The 27017-nt window shown below is 39.2% G+C and overlaps 1 protein-coding gene and 1 long non-coding RNA gene across 3 annotated transcripts; one reads left to right on the top strand and one right to left on the bottom strand.

Annotated features, from left to right (window-relative positions):
- The first annotated feature begins 1733 nt into the window (after positions 1–1733).
- LOC311096732 lies at positions 1734–20801 on the top strand. Of its 2 annotated transcripts, none has more exons than XR_014609076.1 (5): positions 1734–2647; positions 2737–3293; positions 8379–8514; positions 10509–10601; positions 19533–20801. It is a non-coding gene; the product is annotated as an uncharacterized lncRNA (long non-coding RNA). The 2 variants fall into 2 exon arrangements; XR_014609077.1 differs by having other exon boundaries at positions 1734–2663.
- Positions 20802–21827: 1026 nt separating this feature from the next.
- sox9a (SRY-box transcription factor 9a) lies at positions 21828–25659 on the bottom strand. The gene is made up of 3 exons (XM_084135711.1): positions 25025–25659; positions 24636–24886; positions 21828–23903 (listed from the first exon to the last, which is right to left on the bottom strand). The coding sequence occupies exons 1-3, from the start codon at positions 25459–25461 to the stop codon at positions 23203–23205; spliced, it is 1389 nt and encodes a 462-aa protein (XP_083991837.1). The 5' UTR covers positions 25462–25659; the 3' UTR covers positions 21828–23202.
- Between the last annotated feature and the right edge of the window lie 1358 nt (positions 25660–27017).

Below are 27017 nucleotides of genomic sequence, written 5' to 3'. Positions count from 1 at the left end.
TAATAATTTTCACAGAATCATTTCCTCTTAAGGCAAACAACATCACAGAAATAAATTACACATTAGGGAGTGCCTTAGAGTTGTTTGGTAAAGTGCAATGACATCATGTTCTATTTTTAAGATGTGACTTTGCACATTCACAAATTTGACTGAACTGAAAAACTGCAATAGTTAATGTTTCAAAAAGCCTGTCCCAACTTCTCTGTTACTCCAATTGCTATCACCACAACAGGAAATCTCCCAAGAGTTTGGAAATAATTAATAAAGGATCCTAATCATGGTCTGAGTTGTAGTGCTTTACGATGACTTCTTGGCAACGGTGTGACGGTAGCCAGCAGACCATTACTAGGACGCCAACTCAGTTACATGTCTGTGGCTGGGGCGGTGCTGTGTCTTCTGAGCATAGATCTGGCTTAGGCTGAAACTTGTGTGAAGTGGCTCCATATGGGCTCAGCCAACAGCGTCCAAAACCATTGAGGTTGCAGAGGCAGTCTGACGCACAACAGCAGCAAGGGGCAGTCAATTCTATTTTAGCAATTACGTACAGAACAGCCTGGCACATAGAAGACCTGAGAAAATAGCAAAACACAGTGTCACTACTGGTCAGTTTGTCAATACATTCACTACTGTTAAGTACCTTTTAAGATATAAAACATTCAGCACAAGAAGGGAGCCAAAAAATTATTCTCACAATAGAGTTGCAAGTGAATGATGAATCATCCTGAAAGGCATGCTGGGTGTTCAAACCTTAGCATAATTATCTGTATTTTAGATGGTAAACCTCAAGTGTATCGTATTCATGCTGCTTTATTAGCTTCAAATGAATGGTGGTTTCAATAGAAGAACTGATGACACTAGTATAAAGTCAAAGCATTAGTACAGATGTAGTTACATGCCATTAAATGTCATTACAACAATAGAAATATGATTGAGCCAATGAGTTGCAAACAAGCCAAAGCAAAGATAGTATGGGTTCTGACATGGTGGAAATGTGAAGCAGATGTACTTCCCTCATCCAAGATGCTGTCAGATGGCTTTATCAGCCCCAGCCCTGTGGGAACTGCCCTTTAACCCTGAACACTCCAAGAACTCTCTACCATTCTGATATTCAGACATTTGAGGTAATTCACATTTTCTTTTTTTTTCACCTAGTGTTGCTCAGTCCTCTTTGTGCACTTGTAATTATGCATTTTACTAATGTCCGATTTTGTAAACAAATTGTTCATTTCAACTGATTCACAGAAGTGATCAGGGATCCGTTTCCCGAAAGCATCGTGAGCCAACTATGGTCGCAAGTTCCGTCATCATCAGCATTTTTCAACGAGTCTGTTTCCAAAAGCCATAGTTTCAACGAACATTCGCAAACAGTATCTCAAACTTGTGTAGTTGGAACGAGAGCTCTCAACCTGTGGTTAGAAGCATAGTTTCTTGTTTTCACAACACGTGGACTTAATAAATCCTTATCGCGAGTAAAATAAGCAAGCTGACATTCGGTACAATCTATATCTTTTATTTAATATATATATACAAACGTCATTTACGTCTTTTAATTTGTCAAGAGATTTAAAGCACTGTTTTTGAAGAGTGCGAATGATGCCATGTAGCAAAATATGTAGCATTAATTCAATCTCAAACAGATTCATTAAAATAAGTTATTACTCCACAACCTGCGTGACTAGCTAGTTGATTTCTTCAACACATGCATCGTATAATGGTAGTTAATCAGTGGGTTATGTTCGCTGTATGGGAAACGCACCCCTGATCGATTAATTGAACTGAATAAGTTCAAGAGGTTCTCAGTGGTTCTAAATGTTTTGCTTTTTTCCTGTGCAAAAAGGTTATCATCTGGAAAGATGTTGTTTCAGAGAAATCAGGTTATCAAAGGAAAACAGTGCATTCTTCCATATGACATGGATATTTGCATGGTGATCTGCAACTTTTCCTCATTTGCACCTTTATTATGAGGAGCTTGCAGGTAAGGAAGAACTGTTATAGTGGACCCCCCACACCATCAAACTTATTACCAGGCAGAACCCATATTCTGCTCTTAAGCCCCTATGGCCTTTGGAGCCGGATCAACTGCAGATCAGAGAGTAAGTGTCAGGGCTGCAGTCCAATGCTAATGGCAAATAGAAGGATAAGAACCATATGACGAGCCCAAAACCCTCAGTTCTTCTGCCACACACCTGGGGAGAAGTGAGGACTCTGGTTGGAGTCATGGATAACAGAGCCCCAGATCCGGCTTCAGAATTACAGAACGTCAATAGGACATTTCTGGACCATGAAACTTCACAAGGTGAGAGGACACTGGAGAATGACATCATCTGAGATGGTTTTTGGGGTCTAAACCTTGTCTTTGGTTGACTACTTAACCTCGCAAGTCTCTTTCCAACCTAGTCTTCACATCTTTTTCACATCTTCATGTAAAAGGGCTTTTATATGTTGGACTCTTTCACAGCTTTTTTTCCTTGATGGCATTTGTTTCCCTTTGCTCTTTATTATTCTCAAGACATCCATTTCAAATTCTTTTATAGGCTGTTCAAAATGGTAATGATGTGAGATCCCAAACCGCCGACTGATTTAGAGGACTTGGATCCTGGCTGAGCGAGTGCAGACTGGGTTGCACAGAACGTCCAAAGCCACTTAGGTACACTGACCCAAACGTAAGTTTGGCCTTTCTTTATCTTCAAGATTTCATCAACTCTCCCTAACTTTGTTACCCTCTGCTTCTTTCAGCACCCCTCCAGTCAGTGTATTTCTCTCCCACATCATCCTGCATGCTTCGGAGACACAGCATCTCTCCCCAACTAAGAATTCACATTTGTGATTCTGCACAAGCTTCCGCACTCTCTTTCTCTACGTTCCTAATCGCAGTATTGCTCAAGACAATGATTTCAAAACAGGGCAATTAGTGTAATGTTGGTGAACGGCTGGCATATACGGATGTTTCCTATTAAAATCATTGTTGGCTTCAGCATCCGACTCAACTACTTTCTCTCTTGGCAGTGGAACCTCTCTTGCAAATGAGCTCTGTGAAACCTTATCCCCCACTGGATTCAAAGATGTTGTATCACTGTATGCAGAGTAAGTCCAGATGAGTTGATTCCTCAATATGGAGGCGATTGCCAGACCACTGAACTGTGGTGAAGGTCTGGTATTAAGGACCGTAACAAGTGACTGGCTTTCACCTATGATACTCTGAGCCAATTTGAACGATCTCCATCGTATGAAGTCTCCACATGATATGAGGTTCCACCAAAGCTGAGATGATTCATTAGGAGGGCATAATCCAGGTCAGTTATTTTTATTGGAGCACAGTTGACTTTATGACTTTATACAGTTTATATACTCAGTTTCAAACTTTAGTTTGATAAGGTAGCATTGGGTGTGCTCCAGCATAATTTTAGACTCTAAAGTTAATCTCTGCCGTCTGCGAGCCAGCAACGTCTTTGGTTGTTTCCAGACAAAGCTTCACAAATCATGCCAGGGTACTTTGCGACTGCTGACGCAAGAGCTCAAAATAAAAAGGGTCTTTTCCCTGCTATTTTCAGTCAGAATATAACTCAGGCACAACATGGTCAAATGGTTAGATGAAAGGCTGTGGTGGTGGCTGCTTCCCAAGATTTCCTCATAATCATAATCTGACAGTGATAAACCTTAAAATTTATGTCTGCTGCATAAGAGTGAAGTCAAGAGGCCAAAAGAGGTGCTGCTGTGCAGATATGCTTGAGAAAAGAATGAACTGTTGGGTGGAGGATTTTCTTCATACAAACGTTCATAATTACAGGTGGATGTGGTGGCCTGGAGGATATGCATCTTTGTTTCCATGTCCTCAATCTCTATTTCATCTGAATGTAAAAAACGCTGGAATTATCAGAAGGGTGTGCCGTGGTTTCTCAATACAGGTCCTTCTCTAAAACCAACACATGGAATTCTCTCAGTCTGCTTTGATAATCCTCAGTCCTGCTCCCCTCACTGTTAACCTTTTTCTCAAAGCCTGGAGAGTAATGGGGTGTCCTCTAAGCAAGCAGGGATCTACCATTGTAAGTCTGTAGGGGTGTTTTGATTAAGGGTGAGGTGTATGGTGGTGATTATTTGCCGTCAAGGGGAGCTTGAGCAGAAGCAGGCTAAGGCCTCTCCGTTTGTTTGCACAGAGAATATTGGTGTTTTGTCGTGGGAAGAAAATGCCTAGAAGACCGTCCTGGATTAAGACTTAGGGCTGAGGTGGCAGATTAAGTTTCTTTTGGTTAATATCCACTGTACATACTTGATAATCTCAATAATGGAAGCAAAACATCCACGATAATGACCTCAGCCACAAGGCAGCCCTCAACTGTTTGGGCTCTCCTAAACAGCCTTCATCTGTAGTAGGAGAGAATGAAGTGCAGAGGGAGCTCCCAGAGTCCTCTTATTTCCATCCGCGTGTGGTGAAAGGGGGATGAGGAGTGTGTATGTGTGCATGTGTGTGTGGAAGTATCAGTGTGCGCAAGTCAGAAGGAAAGGGGCACGTCTGGGTCCAACCTGACAAGAAGCGCATATGGAAGTAATCAGTTGGCTGTTGGCTGGCATGACGTCTCATTTTTGAAGAAGTGATGGAGTTGGGGGTAAACATATCCTACATGGCCTGTGATGGTTTCTGAACCCGACTCAATTAGATGGGAATGGAATTATTGGAGAATGGAGGAAACGATCAGTGTTCGCTCCCGGTAGTTCCCTGCAGGAGTGCTGGAGGCGGCCCACTTATGAACAAAGACACTGCTCAAAAGTTTATTAAGAAAGTGACAGGAGAACAGTAATATGAAGAGACAATGGCAGGGAGAGGACTATGCAGAAATCAAACCCCAAAGTTCCTAAAGTTACAGTACAATATTCAAAAAAGGCACATATACAGGTGTGTGAGAGATTCGGTTTTGAAAATGAGATAATGTTAAAGTCTAAAACAGTAATCACATACTAGCAGATGGGAGTGATCATGCTTGACTGAACAGAATATACTGTCATCCGGCCTCACTATTAAGCTACAAAACAACCACATACCATAATCATATTGCCATCATCATTATGAAAGAAAAAACAGGGTATTGACCTCATTTCCTCTCTAATGGTTTTTCAATTGTTTTCTGACCATCTCACTGATTATTCCAATAGATTATCTGTGTGTTTTAGGCTCAGAGAGAAGAAAACGCCATTGAAACACCATGTGCTGTGATGTTTTATCCATTTTCAAAACTTTATCATGTGATAAACTGCATTCTGTTAACATATCAGAAAACATGCATGCTCTTGTTTTGTATTGACAGTAAGCATTGTCTTTATTAGTCTATCAAAAAGGATATTTGTCTTAGACCATCTGTTTTGACAACAAGTCTGGTCTGACTAAAGTGCATCTCTTGTTTTGTTTGGAATGATGATGCCATGCTATAAAAGCCAATTATAATGGATATGACCATAATTGAGAGGGTTGCTACTGAGGTCATTTCCTGTCAATACCGTGGCCCGCCTCTCTGAGGGTGGTCAGTGGGAATGTGGGTCTCAGCATGTGGGCCTGTCTGGACTGTCTGGGGCCCTGATGGATCAACTCCTCATTCATCACGTGAAACACCATTTCACAAACACACACACACACACACATATAGGAAAAAAAAAAGCTCTGTTAGCGCATGGAGGTCTGTCTTGTAATTTCTCTTGACATGTGAAATTGTCACTCATTTCATCCAAATGTTTTATTTTCTTAGTGTGTAGGAGTTCCACTATCACATCATTGACAAGCGTGTGCGTTCAGCTGAGCTGACAATGATGAATGTGAGAACAGTGGGAGGTGATACAACATTGTGCCTAATATTCTGTCAAATTCAATAACTATTTGTGGACAGTGCAACACATAAGGGAGGAGAAGTTTTGGAGACCGAAAGCGAGATTGATGGATGCGGAATGGACGGCTGGACTGATGAATTGACAGAGAGCAGTTAGATGTGATTTTGATTAATGACCACTCACAACACATTGTTTCTTATTACTGATGATGGGTGTGAAATCTTCGGATCCTCTTTCTGGTCCTTTACGTTAACCCCTATGACAGATTGCTGTCGTCTAGTTGCTTTGTTCTTCCTACTTACCATAGCAACCATAAAGGGCCATAAGCACTGAATGTCACATAGCTTTAGGTGGCCTTCATAACTCATGCTAGAATCTGACATTTGACAAATGGTGTCACAGACTCTTCAGGGAACACTACCTGTCAAACTATGATGTGTGAAGCAATCTGTAAGGACATTCACACACTGTATGAGTTTACATTCAAGATGCATCTGTAATGGTGGTGTGATTCAATGCGATGAGACTTTCCAACCTGTAGATGCTAAGAGACTCTCTGGTATCTTTTCTGAAGTAAATCTCTCTGATGCGTACACACTATAAATTAGAATTTGGCACAATCGAAACCACAGATTATTTCAAGATGAAATTGATCACCACAGTGTTTTCAAACACCTTTGAGGCATTTAATGTGTTAATGTGGAACAGATGTATGTGCATATGTGCATGAGTGAGAGAAAGAGTCTTGCTGAGTCTCACAGTAGTCTGTTTGCCAGGCCTTCACTATGTCCGTCATGTTCATACCAGTTAGTTCATCTGCAATGTAGATGGATAACTAGTCCCCCCCCCCACACACACGTTTACTTATCTAAATGGGGACATTCCATAGACGTAATGGTTTTTATACTGTACAAACTATATTTTCTCTCCCCTTACACTAACCCTACCCATCACACAAAACTTTCTAAATTTTTACATTTTTAAAAACCTTTAACTACTTTATTTTTATACCAGATTTACAAATGAGGACATCCCTAAAGGGAGGTTTTGGGAGATATTTTCAGGTTTTGGTCATGTCAGGGTAAATATTTGTCCCCAAAATATAGTTAAGTAGGTACGCACACAAACACACACGCACACACACACACGTTCATGTTGTATGGGAACATAGACATAATGATTTTTATGTACAAACTGTATATTCTGTCCCCTAAACCTAGACCTACCCATCACAGCAAACTTTCTGCATTTTTACATTTTCAAAATTACATTCACTTAGTATGATTTATAATCTGTTTTCTTCATGGGGACCAAAAATGTTCCCACAAGGACAAAGATTTCGGATATTGCCATCTTTGTGGGGACATTTTGTCAATTTTGGAACATGCTTCATCTTTTCTGTTGGTGTACAATGGAAATTGTATGCATGACAATTCTGTACAGACAACATGGGGCCGTAGAAACTTCTGGATTGCATTATTTCTTCAAATATCAAAAACACTTTCCGCAAAGTAATGGTTTATCGGTGAACCAGATGCAACAGAATATCCCTTTACGTTCTTCTCAAAATATTTAGGAAGATATTTCATGCTTGGTGTTGTATTCATCCTTCCCCAGTCTTCGGTCAGCCACATGTAAGGCTTTTGGATCATGTCTCATTTTGTAAGTCAGAAGCAGATGACCTTTTTCTCACCCTCTCTCACTGGACTGAAAGGACCCCCTAACTCTCCTCTTCAATGACTGATGGATGAATTGGGACTGGCATCCACCCCCTACCCAGATGGGCGATGTCCTGTTTGAAGGTTTGGGAAGGGGGGCATGTACACGTGAGGCGAAACTGAACCTGAGTAAACGAGTGATTGTCACTCATCTCAAACTCCCTCTTACCTGTCAATCATTATGACTAATGAGAATTACATCATCAGGCGTCCTGAGGGAAAGACTCCTTTGGGGGTGCTACGGATTCACATGCATATGCATGTGTTTGGGTATGTGCACGCCTGTGTGATGGGTTTGTGTACTTAAAGGGATAGTTCACCCAAAAAAAAAAAAAAAAATCAGTCATCATTTACTCAAGTTGTTCCAAACCTGAACGAATTCTTCTGCTGAACACAAGAAGATGTTTTGAAGAATATGGCAGTTCGTGGACCTTCCATAGTATGGAAGTCAATGGGGTCCATCAACCGTTTGGTTACCGACATTCTTCAAAATATCTTCTTTTGTGTTCAGCAGAAGAAAAAAATAAATCATCTACCCCATCTAGGCATCTACCCTGCTGGAAGATGTCAGAACTACACCATGTGTTACTAAAAAAACTTTCTCCTTTGATGCCATTCAGAGGTTTTTCCCACACAATATACAGTATACATTACTAATGTTTTATTAGTTGGTTTACCAGTGGTCTAATCTTTTTCGGGGGCTCTTACAGTAATCATATTTTCCCTTACTGCTTGCTATGATGCCAGAGCTCAGGATAGGTACTAGTGAAATTAGTTTGGAATTTACACATTATTGTGATGTCAGCGGCTAATCAATGATGACATTCGTTTTCTGCTGCTCCATAGGGATTGGTCACATGACAATCAGGCGATTGGCTGAAAATATGAGTGAAGATGGCAGATTTCACATCTGGAGGTTTCTGCACCAGCCGAGCAACTGCCATTGAGATGAATGGGAATGCTAATGGATATCTTTCTACAGGTATCATAGACCGCTATAGTTAACAGTGCATTATTATTTGTATACTGTAAAAAAAAAAGTTGCTGCCTTAAATTTTTAAGTACAATCAACTTGGATGTTTAAGACGAGACACGGCAGGCAAAAACATCTGGGTTTTTTTACTGGTCAATTTTGAGATTTTTGGATATTTGTCTTCAATAACATGTCTTCTTTCAGACTTGTGGTGAAAAAAAGTCTGAAATACACATTTAGGTCTTTATTTTACTACACTTTGTCTGTTTGCGTCTGTAGATTTCTCATAAATTCAACAAAAGTTGGCGTTCTTAATCAACATGCTGCTCCGCGATCGCTGTCTGCTCCATGTCATCACATGCACCGCTGGAAAGCTCTCTCTCTCCTGTACAATGCTGTCAGATCCAAATATGGTCATTTCCTTTTTATCAGCAACCAATCGTGAAAGTAAAAGGGCTGAATGCGCAATCTCATTGGCTGATATAAATCTTTAAAGCCCGTTTTCTCAAAATGACTTTTCTCTCATACTCCAAGTTCGAAATCTCCACTTCAGTAGCACCGATATACACACCAAACTTTCCAGTCTTGTACCTAGTTATATTATGAAGACATTTACAGAGGGATTTGTAAAAATATTATTTCTAGCCTGATTTATATAACATTTTATTCCAAAAAATTGGCGAAAATCATTTTTTTAAGGCTATTGACAGTATATTCTGATTTACAGGATAACAAAAGTAGATATCCATAAATCCCTCTGTAATTTTTTCCCCATCTAATATGTGAACACAATGAAAAAATAATTTTTAACCTGGCTTTATCCAATACTCAGATTTTGTTTTTTTTAAATGCAAATTAGCGCATATTTAATTAGATATTACCTAATTTACCTAAATTACAAAAAACTTGTGATACATTTTTTTCTCATCTTAATGTAGGTAATCAACTGGGAAAGTTTCATGGTGATATCTGCTAGTTAAATTTTTTACCCTATTCACCTGTAGTGTCTCGCCTTAAGTAATTTCAACTTAAATTACATTAAACTGACATAAATTAAAATAAGTTGAATCTTGTATAACTTAAAAGTTGAAAATTGCTTAACTTATTTTGAGCATATGTCTTCATAACTTGTCTTTTAGTTTTAGTCAATATTTCAAATATGATATTCTTTATTTTACTTTAAAAATTGCATCTAATTTTATTCAACAAGCATCATGCGAATGTGTAAATGCGAGTTGTAATATTAAGTTTTGATTATTGTTTAATTATCATCACAATTGACTATTTGTCTTGTCTTTATCCTTAAAAAAAAGAAAAAAAGAAACATTTCGGCAGTAATTTCATTGGCAACATTAAAATCACTCATGTGTTTTTCCTATAGTTGCAAGTGTGTGACATCAACCATAGAGTGTGATAGGTAATTTGCTCCTGTTTTGCGTATTAATCATTCTGGTTGTCCTCGAAACACCTTCCTTTCCGCATTAAAAATGAAAATATTATTTGATAGACCGCTGGGATTAAAAACAGGACTGCGTAACGAGAGTGTGCGAATTATTCCAAAATAAACACAACTTCAGCACATTTCACACAGGAGCAAAATATGACAAAGCTAATGACCTTTAAAATGAACGACTCTATGGAGTCAATCAGAGAATGAGTACTTCAATTATTATTGTAGCGATCAAAATGATCAAGTTACAGTCGTTGATTAGAATGCTTTTTCTGCACGGAGCGGGTCAATTTTCTCTTCATGAAGCACAAGATGTTCTTATTATCTCAGTCTCAAACACGCTGAACTTTTTTCCACTGCTTCTTTATTACTATCAGATGCTTTCTGATTGTGGTGTCTGTTCCTAAATGAGATTTAATAACATAGCAGATTTTGCCAGCTTTAAAGCACTGACCTGTGAAAGGATATCCCTTTCCATGCGCAACTACTTGTCGGTTGAGTAATCGTCTTCTCTCCAATTTCTCAACCGTTCCTCGGTTGCTCTTTTTTCCAGTGGTGTTCAAGCGTGGACGAGATAATCAAGGAGGCGCTCTGACGTCGGCTAGCCACGGGTTGGAGAGGCTTGGATGAGAAAATCGTGAGGGAGGTAAATCTGGAGACCAAATGTTGTTTTGGTCTTGTTGCGCTTGTAAAGAGGTGAAATTACAAACATAAGAAAGCAAGACTGAGGTCAGAAATGGGAGTCCGTTGGTCTGGGTGAGAACGAGGGTGAAAAGCGGGATGGAAATTGGAGAAAGTTCATGCAGATTGATGCAAACCAATAGAGCGCAGCAACAGTTTTGATAATGAATACACGTTTCAGGACAGATTTAACATGTGCTCCAGATTTTGATTGGTTAGGATGTGGGTGGCTAAATAAAGGTTTACACTACCGTATGAGCAATGACTGTGCTATTGCCAGTGATAAGTAATATCTTGTTCATTGAGTTTACATCCTTAATAAGATACAATCAACATGCTCTATGCTAACTGAAGTAGCCTAAACAAGATTAATTGGTTCCAATGCCACCACTCATTTATGTTATCCACACATATTAGTTGGAATTACTATTATTTTTGAGTAATCAACTTATTTAAATTTAGTTGCTAAATTAGTTATGGTAACACTTTTTCAATGGTCCACTTTAGACATTCTACTGACTATAAGTAACTTTGCAACTACATGTCAACTAGCAGTCATTAGAGTATACACGACTTTGCAAGTATGTCAACTTATTCTACTAACCCGAACCTTAACACCTAACCCCAACCTAACAGTCTACTAACACTCTAATGAGAGTTAGCTGACATGTACAGTAGTTGTAAAGTTAGTTAGTTAGCAGAATGTCTAAGGTGGACCATCAAAATAAAGTATAATCTTAATGGGTTGCTCTAACTCAGTGTAGTTTGTTGATTGAATATAATTTCATTAGAAGTTGCCATACCTCAAAAAGACTGATGCATGATTGCATTAATTGTTTTGTTGAGCCAAAACGTTATTTTTTAGATTGTAGTGAAGATGTGTGTGAAGATACTGACTTATCCATAGCTTTCTTTCCTGCTGTCCTTCTCATTGTCAGTGGACCACAGAAACCCAGTGCTAAATGTCAAAAACAGGCCTGGATGATGTGCTCACCTGGTGTCTTGTCTTTCTTTGTTCAGCTGTTGTGTGATATTTTAAGCCCATGTTTTTAGGGCCGCACTGAAGACACTCAGAGAAAGTTCTTCTTTATAACCGAATGTGATGCGTATATGCTTTTCTCCATGTTTCTTTTACAGTTATTTATATATATTTTGCATGTTTTTTTTTATGTTTTGTATCACTCTGTGTTCTTTCTGGGTTGTTTTAACCCAATTTTGGGTCAAATATGGACAAACCCAAACGTTGGAATAAAAATGCAATTTAAAAATTTAACCAAACGGCTGAGTTTGTTAACATTTGACCCAAAATTGGGTTAAAACAACCCAGCATTTTTTAGAGTGTACATCTTTTTTTTTTTGGCTCATGTAGTAGTGAGAATATGCAGCTTATACTTGAGGAGGAAAAAATTGGGGAAGAAAAATTTTATTCAGAGGCCCAAACTGAGAAATATGCAATTTGGTGCAGATGCTGATATTTATATGGCCAAAAAGTAAGATGACATTCTGATAGCTTGTAATGTAAATCAATGAGATCTTTATAACAGAATAGCAGTACTTGCATAAAATGCATATAAATATCAGTCGTCACTCTATATCTACCAATAAAATGCCTTAGTAAGATGATATTTAAATGCTTAGTTTTAAGATCAAAGCTCTGTAGTTTTAAAACATATAAATGCAATATAATACAATGATGATTAAGAGATGGATAATATTTGATACTCATATTTGAACATGATTTTTCAAAAAAATTACTATTTACTATTACTATTACTATTACTATTACTAATACTAACAATATAACTTATTCTTATGTTTACTTTATTAAAATCAGTAAATATTTCACAGCAACCACAAGCTGAAGGTGGACGTTTTAACAATTATACTAAAATGACTTTTACTGGCTAAAAAAGTCTAAACTATCAATCAGACGTCATAATGACTTGTAGTAGATTGTGTGCAACAGGTTTATCAGCAAAGTTTTGATCATGTTGATCATTTGGAGGCCTTTCAAATATGATACAGTAGGCTTGTATAGGGTTAATGGGGAGTGTTGCTTCATCTTTTGTGAAAGAGTGGCCAAAGATCCTCAGGTGAAGTGCATGTGTGTGAAACCCACCGTCTGGTTAACTGTAAGTCTCAGAGATGTTACAGGCTATAATCAGTGTCAGCTCATCATCCGGGGGGGCAATAGTGTGAGTCGTGGTGGTCTCTTGATCTCTGTGAGGCTACCAAGTTGTGGTTTATGAAATCAAAAAAAAGAAAAAAAATAAGTTATTATTGCTCCACCCCCTTCAACATATACACACACGCATGCACAAACACACACTCTTCCTCAAGCACATAGAGTTCATGCAGTGCATCAGGTGGTGAAAGTGTTCGGAATTGTGTGTGTGTGTGTGTGTGTGTGTGTGTGTGTGTGTGTTAGGAAGAGATAAAAAGTGACGAATTGCTGCATCTGTTGGCTATGCAATGCATGCCTCTGCTAATCTCTAGTGATATATGCACCGTCAAGACATAAAGCCCAGCAACTTGTGGGGTTGGAGAGTTGTGTGAGTGTGTGTTTGTCCATTCACACAGTTTACACTGCAAAAAAATAGTATTTTTGTCTTGTTTTAAGCATAAACTCACTTAATTTTGATAAAAAATAAAAATAATTCAGGAAACGAGACTTTATATCTTAAGTGATTTTGCTTCCCAAGTAAATGTATCTTGATTTAAGAATGTTAGATGTTTGTACTGGAAAACAAGACAAAAATACTATGTTTTTTGATTTTTTTTTTTTTTTGCAGTGTAAAATGTGTGAATGCACATACTATTTTGTCTTGTTTTCCAGTACAAACATCTAACGTTCTTAAATCAAGATACATTTACTTGGGAAGCAAAATCCCTTAAGATATAAAGTGTTGTTTCCTGATTTTGTTTTTAATTAAAATTAAGTGAGTTTATGCTTAAAACAAGACAAATTATCAGCCAATGTGGTAAGAAAAATAAACTTGTAGTTTTAAACTAAAGTTTAAATTTTTCGTTGCCCCATTGGCAGATATGTTGTCTTGTTTTAAGCATAAACTCAGTTAAACAACACTTTGTATCTTAAGGGATTTTGCTTCCCAACTAAATGAATCTTGATTTAAGAATGATTATATATTTGTATTAGAAAACAAGGCAAAAATATTGATAAGGACAATAATTTTTGTAGCGTATTTACTAAGTAGGTCACACTTCTATGAGGTCTGTGTCCGTATGTCTCTGTCTGTCAGAAGAAAACAGCTCACATTATATTTTGCAGTGTTTTGTGCAAGACATCAAGACTGGGGCGACTACAAAGAGCGTTTGCTCTGATGATAGGGGATTATGGGTAACGTTTGCATCTGTCGGGGCTGCAGTGAGTCAGTGGGCTCACCAGCTGTGCAAGCAACTGGTTTTCTGCATATGGAGGTCAGGGTGAGATAACCTCATGCGGATGATTTATGTTTGCATACACGTGTTTTCCTGTGCGTGTGCGTGTGTGTGTGTGTGTTTCTTCCTGATTGTCAGATGTCTTCCTGGTTGTGTGACTCCACAACTGTGAAGTTCTTCAGAAGCAACATTTGTTTCTGTCAGACATCTTTGCTCATGTTGTTCCGTCAGGAGGCGTTTTCTCCGAGGAGGAAGCGGAGGGAGTGTCTATGGCACAATCCACAGTACAAACACAAAACAAAATACGTCTTAGACGAAGAGTATGTACCGTATTTTCGCTCCGAGGTCGCACCGGGTCAAAATTATGTTGTTGAGAGGAAAAAAGAAAAAATACATTGTTGCTTCAGTCACATTCTTATTATTACATTCAGAAATAATGCAAAATACTGGTGAATAAAACAAAACATTGACAAACATGCATTTTAGTTCAGTAAATGTATTGGTATTCAGAGCAAAGCAGGAATGAAAGATATAAAACATCTCATAGATCTAAAAAATCTAAAAAAATAGAAAACAATCATGAATTATAGTGGAATTCATTATAAACAAAGTTTATTATAAGTGCCAAGCCTAAACAAATTTAGCGAAAACGTGTATATGTATATATATGTATGTATATATATATATATATATATATATATAATGTTGTCGCTATATGTAGTATTACATGATTATACTGTATGCGGATAGAGTTGGATATATATACCCAACTTTTAATATATTGCTGGTTGATAATATAGTTTGCATTTTGCAAACAATCGCGCATTCAAGATTTGCTATAGCATCCTTTACATGAGTGAACTGTATGCATGTGACTTATGAACTAAATATTAGATAATATCACTAAATATTAGACCAAGTTTAAAAATATAATAAATGATTATGAATCATTTCTGTGTGGAAGTTCTTTATTTTAGCTATGGGTGCTGCCACACATTTTCAGTAATCCAGGCGTGTGTATCAGATGGAAGCTTTGCTTCTGCCCCATAAGACCATAAAAATCCCACACTCGTCATGGTAAAAGCCCCTAGTCCAAACAACTTTCCTCCCATATTCAGCGTCCACACCTTTCCATGAGCCTGCTAAAGCTCTCTCGCTCCTTTATCTCTCCGGACAGCTCAGGTCATCATCGCTACATTTAGACACGGCATATTTTCTGAAACTGCAGACGTGTGCAGAAAACGCTTTTTTCTATCCGAACTTCCAGCGAAGTCGCTGAACCCTAAACCTGAACCCAGACTCACAGATCAGTTGTTTGAAACTGGCCTCTCAATGTAAACTCCTTCCAGCCTCTGAATCGGGCTGGGTTACAGAGGAGGTGCGGACTGTGTGCGGTGTGTATTTACCCTGGTTAAAGATGTTATTTCTACCACATGAGCCGACGCTGGGAGAGCCTGCGTTTAAATGTAATCATACTTAGTGAACTGATCATAGGCGTTCTACCGTAACGGGATACGTGTGTAGCCGGGGAAAGATGCTCGCTCCTCTGGAGGAGTGGAACGGGAAGATATGGTGGATGGCTGGGCTTTATTTGTGTTGAGATATGAGATGTTGTCCGTGTCACATGTGTGATGTCTTCCTCCACATATCATCTGCTCTGCGCAGACCATGTGGTTTTTCCACCAAGCCTCACAGCTGGGTTACTCTTGAATCATTTGAACCCATCGAAATATCATTGGCTAGTATGAAGGGTAGTTTGTGTGTGTGTTAATGCACTGGAAAAGCTGGCCGACATCAGGTGAAGTAATAACACATGACATGGTTTTGCCTTCGACTATTTGGTTTCATTTTGAGATAACACATTTCATTCATTTGCATTATTCCTGTGGACTGCAGCAGTTAAATGGCAGATAGATAAAAAGAAGTGTCCTCTAACCTTGAAACCACTTCCTTTTCAGGATTCCTTTGCATAATGAGCCTTTGATAAGGTGCTTTGGGGAATGGGAGGGGAGGGGAAGTGAATGCAGTGTACAACACCATTAAAAACCCGCTTTTGCCACAGTTTAAAGGATTAATTCACTCAGAAATGAAAATTCAGTTCTAAAGGTGCTGTTACTTTTTCCATGGAACATAAAATATCCATTGTAGCTGTCGAATCTCATTTGAATATATACACATTTGCCACGTCACGATTGGTTACAAGAAACCATTGGGGTTTTGCATCAGGCTAATGTGTGTTAAATGCCAAACTTGGTCACCGGAATCAGCAGATTCTCGTTTAAATACGATATATAACATTTACTTAAAACTGAAACCTAAATAAATATCAATCTGAGAGGGTTGTAATACCAAAACGTTGGTAGCACTTTATTTTAAGGTGACATAGTTACACTTTACTACATGACCTATAATAATAACAGTAAATTGTGCATCATTTACAAGTAATTAAGCCTAAACCAAACCCTAACTCTATAGTAAGTGCATGTTAATGAATAATACTCAGTACTTAAGTACAATGTAACTACATCACCCTAAAATAAAGTGTAACCAAAAGTTTTAATTTGACATTATGACAAACAACTTTTTTGGGGGGACTTTATCTTATTCACCGTAGAGTTAGATCAGTCCTTACACACCCTTCTCATCTCCGTGTGTGCCGTAACTCTGTCTGACGCACCCACCGCTAGCCTAGCTTAGCACAAAGACTGGAGGTAAACGGCTCCAGCTAGCATACTGCTCCCAATAAGTGACAAAATAACGCCAACATTTTCCTATTTACATGATGTGATGTGTATAGTCACAGCATGTGCAAATAACAAGGTCACATGAGACACGGCCATCTTCTAACCGTACACACACTGGGAACTATATTCTCAGAAGGCGAAGCACTGCTACTTCTGCAGAGTGTGTTCAAAAACATAGTCATGAAAGTGTACTCTAAATACACTTAAGTGGCTTTTTATTTTATTGGTATTATATTATCCACAAGTACATAATGTTTGAGATTTGTAATGCACTACAATTGCACATGCAATACAATTAGAGCTGCCCCCTAATAGTCGACTCACGTTAGTCGACTAGAAGAGGATTGGTCGACCAACATTTTATTAGTCGTTTAGTTGCAGAATAATATCCAAAAAATGGCGCAAGCACTCAGGCTGTAATGGACAGATCATTAACGGTCTAATCCAAACATTCGTCTATCGTTCCGCGACCTCAAATATGGCTTATCACTTGAAACATGTAAGTAGCAGCAACATTACAAATCCGCTCGCTCTGATGTTAAACTGGATAAATGTGCGCTATTATTAGGCGCATGTTCAAGTGTTTGTGTGGAGAGTGCTCTTACTGCATGACATACTTGCATTTAACTTGAAATACTCCGTCATTTTTGGTCATGCAGATGTGTCAAACGGAAAAGGGTCTACTTTTATTTTTGTAAACTCACAATAACGTTGGGCTTTTGTAAAATAATGAAAACAAACACAAAAATGAACCGAAACTCAGTGTACACTGAGTCTTTGGTTTTAAAACTGACGTTGTTAATGACACGGGCTGTTACACTGGTTAAAATAGCTGATTTCTCTCGATTTAAAACATTGCTGGAAACATCTGGGATAATGCAAGTACACACGTCAACAAAATATATAACACTGTTCGTGTGATTTATGGATATTTTAATGCACGAATCGTACATATTGTGGCTTTAATGCATGACATATTTCAAAGTGTCATTAAAAGTTGTTGCAATAATATCCTCGGGTATCTATTGAACCCCAGAGGTCCAACAGAGTCCGGCCACACCAAACTGAACTGTGAACTCGTGGCTTCCTGTGCTGTAGGCGTCTGTTGCTAGGCAGCAAGTGGCCCACTCCGTCAATTTCAGCTGGGGTGAAATGCAAGTGCTTTTCTTCGCTTTTTTTCTATGAGGTTTGGCTGGCCATCTTTTATTGATGTACAGTTTCCTTTGAGTCGCAATGAGACTTTCTGTGGGCCAGGACACTTTCAAAAGAGAGGAAATGGGGGTGTGTTCGGAGGTCAAATGGTCCCTTTTGTGGAGCTCCTGGGGGACAATGATGCTATGTGGAGGCGCAGGGGTGAGATCCTTCGGGACACACAGGGGTATAGCAGGACTGCATGTTGCCGGAGTCGAGGTGGAAAAGTCCAGATACAGTTATACAGCAGAGACGGAGAGAGATCATGCATTTTAACCAAGCTTCGTACTGTATTCTGTTTAGCGCAGCATAAGCAAACAAGTTCGCCCCAGGGGATGAAATTTGAATAGGCAAATTCTTGCTCCTGATGTTTTTAATGAGTTCAATGCAGATGCAACCCAGTAGACTGGCTTTTTATGGTAACGAAAAATGAGGCCACAAAATAATTACTTTTCTCGTCAATAGAATAGTTGCTTGTTTATGGGAGAGCAGGGATGACTGCAACGCTAAATGAATCACTCATAACAGGGTTAATGCAAGTACAATTCAATCCTCAACCTCCTCCCGAAATACGGACAGTAATCAAACACAGATATTTTGGTAACACATTACAGTAAGGTTACAGTAGTTAACATTAGTAAAGTATTTATTAATCTTAAATTCAACATTTACTAATGCATTATTCCTCTTATTTAATGAACTAACAATGAACAATTGTATTTTTGGTAACACTTGGTCCAATTCTCACTAGTCGCTTATTATCATGTATATAACTAGAATATTGGCTGTTAGTACTTATAAAGCACATATTAATGCCTTATTCTTCATGACCATATTCTACATCCCTTAATCACCCAATACCTAAACTTAACAACTATCTTACTAACTATTAATAAGCAGTAATTGTTTGAGGCAAAATTCGTAGTTAATAGTTAGTAAATAGTGAGAACTGGACCCTAAACTAAAGCGTGACAGTATTTTTGTATTGCCTAACATTATAAGATACTGTAACAAATGTGTGTAAACCTTATTTTTAAGATCAAGTTTGAGTAAAACATGTCATTTTTCATCATTTTTAGTTTTTTCATTTTTTATTTATTTGTCGCTTTATTATTTAGAAGTATTATTTATCACTGCAATACATAATTTGAAACAGTTGTCCCTTCTTCACAAGTTGCATACGTAGTTTTTAAGTATCTGACTCCTTGAAATGACATTGATTATGACTCCTGACATTGAAGACTGTTCAGGCACATTTTCAAATCTTGAGGCTGAATATTTTCAGAACAGATTGACCAGAACGATAAAGTGTTCCAGTTCCCCTGACTCTCCCTACATTGTAATTCAGTGGGTGTTTTTGCAATGATGCAGTGAATCAAACATCATCTTATTAAGTTAATCAAATTCTGTATTTTCGTAAAGTCCACCTGCTTTGGTCGTGTCTGCGTGCATTTATTTTATGCTTGAATTTTTTTTCATGGTTTCTTTGTTAGAGTGAAGTGGGAAGTTGCCAGATTCCTCTTTTTCATCCTTATTTTGTGTTCTTATTTTGCATTTGAAAGGACCACCCATTGGGCTCGGAGGAGAGAGATTCCCTGCACGCCGTCTCTCCGGAATATTAATGGGCTTCTCCTGGGAAAACTGCCCACAGAATGGGCCGCTCCATCGCTGTCTCTGTTTCCGCTCAGCTGTCCTGAGGGTTCGTGAGGGTGTGCGCTGCTTCGGGACAATCCGGTCTGGACAAACCTCAAGTACACCTCAAACTTGTGTTTTGATGTTTCATTAAGAACTCTTGAAGTTGACGTTTTCTTCCAGAACGTCAGTAAAATATATTGCTGCTTTTATTGCACAATAAAAAACTCACGGACGGCTACATTTATTATGTTAAATTCCTCAGTCTCAACTTTATTGCGGTAATCAATAATAAGACATTTTGATTGAAATGAAGGGGACATTAGCACATTTAGGATACAGGAATGGCTCGTTCGGAGCATCAAGAGGTGACAATGATGGCGATCACAACTGGTTTTCATCACTGGAGCTGCATAGTTCTTTCCCAGTCGACGGCAGAATCCGCAGCTCGCGAGACATCTCATCTGTTTCAGCGTTATGAGAGTGACCATCCTAATGGCTTCTGCAGACGCAGAGCTCGCTGAAGTCATAGCTCTTTTCCTTCAATCCCTCTCACATTCTTTATCTGTATTTGACTCTCTGTCACTTGCTTTCAGTCATTCCACCATTTCCTCTGCCCCAGTCTGGGTCTCTGAGGTGAGCGCTGACTTTTCTGCACATTAATGTGAAGAATCCAGTCTTTACCAGCGTGCCGAGCTGTGAAGAAAATATGAATTTTGAATGGCAATTACAAACTGTGTTGAAATTACACAGAATGCACAGACACAACCATTTAAAAGTTTGGAGTCAGTATGTTTAAAAAAATAAATGATTTTGAAGTCCCTCTGCTCACCAAGGCTGCATTTATTTGATCAAAAATAACGTAATAGTGTGAAATATTATTATAATTTAAAATAACTGTTTTATGTTGCAATATATGTTAAACTGTAATTTATTCCTGTGATCAAAGCTGAATTTTCAGCATCATTACTCCAGTCTTCAGTGTCACATGATCCTTCAGAAATCATTCTAATATGATGATTTCTCAAGAAACATTTCTGATTATTTTCCATGTTAAAAACAGCTGTGCTGATTCATATTTTTGTGGAAACCGTGGTACATTATTATTATTTTTTTCAGGATTCTTTGAGTTTTACAACAAAAAGGTTTATAGGGTTAAATTATACGGCATATATTTGAAAAGACATATTTGTAACAAAGTAACACTTGATTAATTTAAATAAAAGTGTTAATTTTCCCAAACTTTTGAACTGTTGGTTGGTTGGTTGGTTGGTTGGTTGGTTGGTTGGATGGATGGATGGATGGATGGATGGATGGATGGATGGATGGATGGATGGATGGATGGATGGATGGATGGATGGATGGATGGATGGATAGATAGATGGATAGATAGATAGATAGATAGATAGATAGATAGATAGATAGATAGATAGATAGATAGATAGATAGATAGATAGATAGATAGATAGATAGATAGGTCCCAATCTAGGGAGATTTAAGTAGATACTTTGTGTATATTTTGAACAGAAATGTCCCATCTCATTTCCTGGGTAAATGTTAGTTTTGTAGGCATAATAATTTCTGTGCATACGGCAACATAAATAACTGTGCCGTATTGAAACAGCTGCGACCGATGGACCTCCGACCCTCCACTGTAGTGGGCTGCCGCTTCTGTCGTCTCTCCTTCACATACGAATGAGATGTTTATTAATACTGTCCCATATTTGGTATAATGTATAAAGCTGTATAATGAAAAGACCCTAGCCATGAAAGTATGTTCAGAATCCCAATCCCTGTTACTTTACCATCTGTACATGAGTGTGATGATTCTACACAGTGTTTAAAACCAGCAGATGTTTGTTGTTTCTGGTTTTGTAAACTGGTACAGATGACTCAATCACAAAGAAAAGTGCTGAAAATCACAATAATTCAGTAGAACATTATGTCTTTGGCATGACAGACTTGTCAATATTTCCCTTTGCCGACTGTTTAGAGGAACAAACATAGGGAAGCACACAGGAAAACTAAAAGCTGTTTTTCTTTCCTTTTTACGCCAACAAACTGGTGTTATAATGTGCTGACTGTACGGCCTCCTGCTGCTTCATCTGTACGAGGGACTCGATGCTTACGTAACAAGACTAAAGTTTGGCATTCCGGATAAACTGAAACCATACACATTCATGCTTTTCACTGTTGAAATCGGGCACAATAAACAGTCACAGGTGTCTATTTTATGTTTTATTCTCACTTTTATTGCAAATATAATACAAAAGATGAGCTTCTTCAAAGGCAGTAAAATGTTAAACTTTTTAAAGACAAAAACAACTTGTTCAGTCTCGTGTAAAAAAAAAAAAGAAAAGATATCAACATCAGAACTGAGATCGCTGACGTCGAGCAAAGCACAAAAGTGGAAAGGGAAAAATCGAGAAGCAAACAGAGATGCCAACTAACTAACTAACTAATGAACTAACTAATGAACTACTTAAAAACAAATTAGAGCGTCGTAAAACTTTCCGAACGAAAGACTACTCTTCCAGTTTAATCAGCCTTGTTTTAGAAACTGCAACAGTATTTTGTGCATTACACAACTGGTTAGAAATAAGGACAAATAAACATTTAAAATAGAAAAATCTACATACGATAAATAAACATGATGAATACAGAATCGTACCATATTAAGTACCAGCCCTCTGTCTAAATGGCCCGTTGGATTATATGTCACCATATTCAGAGGCGCAAAATAACATCATTTTTTTGTATAAAGTATTAAAGAATAAAATGCAAATAATTTCTTTGAAATAAAATTAATACTAATAAATAAATTAAAAGGGTTAAGATGGGATCCGAAGGGAGGGGGGGGGGCTGTAAGATGACCCTGGCAGCTAATGACAAGCAGAGGTCAAAGGTCACTTCCTGGAGCTGCGACACATGCTGTTACACACTCAGTAAATTCTCAGCTGCCGCTGCCACGTCGATATTCCCGCTAATTCGCTTCCAGCGTTTGACAGGCACTGATGTTGGGGGATCGAGACGTGAGCTGGGAACAACTTTAAAAAACGGCTGGATGGGGACGGTATTTTACAGGAACATAAATAAAGGGTACGAACTCAAACTATAAAATATAAAATGCACTGCATGAGGACAATAAAGGGTGTTGTTATTAGTGGGAAGAAGAAGAGAAAAAAAAAAAAAAAAAAACAAGATGGGAGGAAACCAAAGCCGTACTACCAAGAGTGGTTTAGTAAAAATAGAGACTTTTCTACAAGAAACACAAAAAAGGCCGGATCGGCGGAAATACAAAAAGGACATGTTAAGAAAACATACACAGTACATATTAAAGTATCAATAATCAATAAGTCCTCACAGAGGAATCATTTCTCAAAAATGTTTCTTTTCTTGCAATCAAGGCTAAAAATATATATATTCTAATCACGATTTCAGGCGATTAAAAAAGGCACGTTGGGAGCCGTTTTTGTCAAAGTCCAGCTTTCTTTCCTACATTTCATTACGTGTATGTGTGTGTGTGTGTGTGTGTGTGTGTAAAATTCAAGTGTGTGTCTAAAGAGAGTGGAATGATGCGGAATGAGTCTCTGCTCGTCCTCAGGGTCTCGACAGCTGTGTGTAGACCGGCTGCTGCTGCTGCTGGTCCCAGTGCTGAGGAGGACTGTGGTTGGACTGGGGGATGTTGGGAACCCCTGTAGAGTCAGCGATGGGTGTGTACATGGGCCTCTGGCTGGAGCTCATGTAGCTGAAGGTGGAGTACAAGCCGGAGCTCTGCCCGCCGGCGTGGGTGTAGTAGGAGGTGGCGCCGCCCTGGTGGTCGGAGTAGTCGTACTGCGCGCGGGTGATTGACGGGAATGAAGTGCTGTAGTGTTGTAGATGCTGGACGTTGAAGGAGCCGTAGCTGACGTGTTGTGGCGAACCCTGTTGCTGTTCGTTGTAGTGGCTGGGACTGAGCTGTTCGGTCTTGATGTGTGTCGTTCTCGGCTGGTCCGGCTCTCCGGCGCCGAGCGGGGTGAGGAGCGTGCCGCTTTGAGCGCTGGCGTTCTTCCCCATCCAGGTCCCGTAGCCGCCCGCGTAGCCGTGCCCGTTCGGCGGCAGGTACTGGTCGAACTCGTTGACGTCGAACGTTTCGATGACGTCGCTGCTGAGCTCGCCGATGTCCACGTCGCGGAAGTCGATGTTCAGCGGACGTCCCGTGCTCTCCTGAAGCGGACGGGTTTCCCGCTTCAGATCCGCTTTGCCTGGCTGAGCGTCAGTTTTCGGGGTGGTGGGAGGAGTGGGCGGCCCTTGGGACTGGCCTGTTTGGAAACGGAGGAGGAGGAGGAGGGGAGAGAAGAAGGTTAAGCACTGCACAGATGACCAGGGCTGGGCAAGATTACTTACTGAATACAAACTGCATGCAAAAATGCTGGATTAAGTTACACGTTTCAGGTAACGTAATCAAACTACTTTCGGTGTAAGATAATCTCATACCACATTGATATAAAAATACAAGAATGAAAACTCATTCCATTACACATTTTGGGAATCCCAGCATTACATTAATACAAAAGGGTGTGAATATGAAAGACAAAGTCTTACAAAGGCATAGTAATTTACATTACACTGTAAAATATCAACAAGTTATGTTTTTACATTGCTTTAACTCATCTAAATAAGTTAAGCAATTTTCAACTTTTTTTCACGTTTAACTCATTTTTAAGTCAGTTTAATGTAATTTAAGTTGAAATGAAGTTGATTGTAAATTTAAGGGAGCAACCTTTTTTTTGTTAACAGGGAGAATCAATGAATTTGACTTTTTGAACATTTGGTGAATAATATGTAATCACGTAATCAATAAAAAGTAACTAGTCTGATTATGAGTATTTTAAAATCTACTTACAAGTATTCCATTATTGGAATCAGATTACGTAATATAGATTACAAGTTACTACCCAGCACTACAGATGACGCAACAGCACACATAAAAATAAATAAAAAAAACACTCCGCCAGGAATCGATTTGATCACGTAAAGTTGAATATGCCCACCTGAGTGTTCGCTGGGCGAGTGCACTTCTCCCATGCTGGACGCGGGCGAGTCTGCTTGCTGGAGCGCTTTAAAGATCGCGTTGGGCGAGATGTGCGTCTGCTCGCTGCCGTCCTCGGACTCGCTCTGCCCGTTCTTCACAGACTTCCTCCGCCGAGGCTGGTACTTGTAGTCGGGGTGATCTTTCTTGTGCTGAACCCTGAGGCGCTCAGCCTCTTCCACGAAGGGACGCTTTTCACCCTCGTTCAGTAATCTACCCAGAGCAGAACAATATGAACACACCGATACATCCACAAAAAATAATGTTGCATGCAAATATAATGCCGTTAAGCGAGTAGCCTACCCAATTGCATTTTATTTTAAACGAGCAATGCATGGTTGATTTATTTACCTCCAGAGTTTTCCCAGAGTTTTGCTGAGCTCTGCGTTGTGGAGGTGCGGGTACTGATCCGCGAGCTTCCTGCGCGCCGCCTGCGCCCACACCATAAACGCGTTCATCGGTCTCTTCACGTGCGGCTTGTTTTTGCTCGAGCCGTTCACTCTCACCGGCATGGGCACGAGCGTCCAGTCGTAGCCCTTCAGCACCTGAGACACCGCCTCTCGGATGCACACCGGGAACTTGTCGTCTTCGTCCTTCTTGAAGTCTCCGAGCGTCCCGTCCGGAGCCATGAGGCTGTTCTCCGCGGGGCGCGTGTTCTCCGTGTCGGACCCCGAGGCGGACGGGCACGGGGAGCCCGCGGAGTCCTCGGACATGCTCGGACTGGGGGCGTCAGACAAACACTTCTCTTGCTCATCTGTCATTTTCAGGTAGGGGTCTAGTAGATTCATGCGAACACTGTAGATGGACGATCTCAGAGAATTCGGGTTGCAAGTTTCGCCTCCAAAAAATACTTTCCAACTTTGAATTCCTGCAAATCCAATGTGTGCTCGCTTTCAGGTGGCAAGCACTAGAGTGTTTCTGCAAAAGCAAAGCGCTCCCTGTGCGCTCCCGTGTAGTATTTCCAAGAGAGGGACGAACTTTGGTTTGTCAGCTGAGCGCGCACGGGCTTTTAAACAGCACGCGCTGTGACGAAAAGGAAAACGATGCCTCCTCTTGCCCACCCCTCTCTCAGTCTCAATAATTATCACTCACAATTTAGCATTTTCATTTGAGAAATCTGCTTTAAGTTAGTTTCAAAAAGTGCTGTTTTCATAATAAGTGCATGTTGAAAACTGCTGTAGGCTATAATTGTGGAAGCGCGCGTGCCAACGCTCCTGAAACGTTTTATTCACTGAGCCCTAAAAACTAGTACATATACCACGAAAGATTTCAATCGAATGCAAACAATCCTACGAGCTTAATATTCAAACCACTGGCTTTTATTCCTTTATTTAGTGACTGATTTAGGAAAGCTTGGCACAAGGAAGTGTGTTACTCAGTCAGTGACTCAGCAAAGATAAAGCTTTCCACTCGCTCTAATTCCTTCTTTTCAACGGGTTTAGAGAAGTTGCAAATATTGTTGCAACTATTCATCAAGTCGTGCAGTGACTCTCTGAAACTGACCGATAGGGGGAGACAGAGTTCTGTGCTCGGTTCACCACAGTCCATTAGTGCTGTTCAGACTCTGTGTAATAATGCAAATACTGGCAGTGAATTATTGATTAAATACAGTATTTACTGTCACACAGCATTTATACAGGGGAGACCGAGGAGCTTTGTAACACATTTTGTTTAGACGTCTTTTATTTTATTATTTTTTTTTTAAGAACAACGTTTCACACTTTTATAAGAAACCTACAAAATAAAATACTATTGAAATCTACAGACTATCCCTTATTACTGTCAAGTACATAATGCTTTGCAAACTATATCTGACGTTAGTGTAATTCATTTGCATTTTATGCATGAATTTATTTTGATAATCAAATTTACTTTAGAGCTCATTTCATCTTAAAACAATAAATAAATATAGAAATTCATGAAACACATTTTGACAAATGAAGTAAATGTGCTTTATACTGTATTTTTTTATTTTCTTATCAATTATTTATACATATATGGTGGTGATTTCACCCTGGAAACTCATTTCTAATTGGTTAAAACTTATGGATTTACTCTCCCTATTGGTTGAAGGCAACTTCTTAAAGAGGTTCAGCATCCGTTTTTGTGCAAACTTTAGGTATATATAAAATATAACAATAACGGGTTTTAAAAGCAATTGACGCAAATTCCCTTTTTTTCAAAGGGAAAAAAGGCAGACCTGTGGATGTTAAAGCTGTTTGTTTGCATTATGTCAAGCTCTTGCGATGCACAACCAGTCAGAAATCCTATCTGCCCCGCAGTTTAATTAAGGCTCAGAAAGCGAACTGTGAGCGTTTTGATTCCTCCTCGCTCCGACACACAG

Source organism: Abramis brama (assembly GCF_963993115.1).
Source record: "Abramis brama genome assembly, chromosome: 14".
Lineage (NCBI taxonomy): Eukaryota > Metazoa > Chordata > Actinopteri > Cypriniformes > Leuciscidae > Abramis > Abramis brama.
This window is presented reverse-complemented; position numbering and strand designations above follow the sequence as displayed.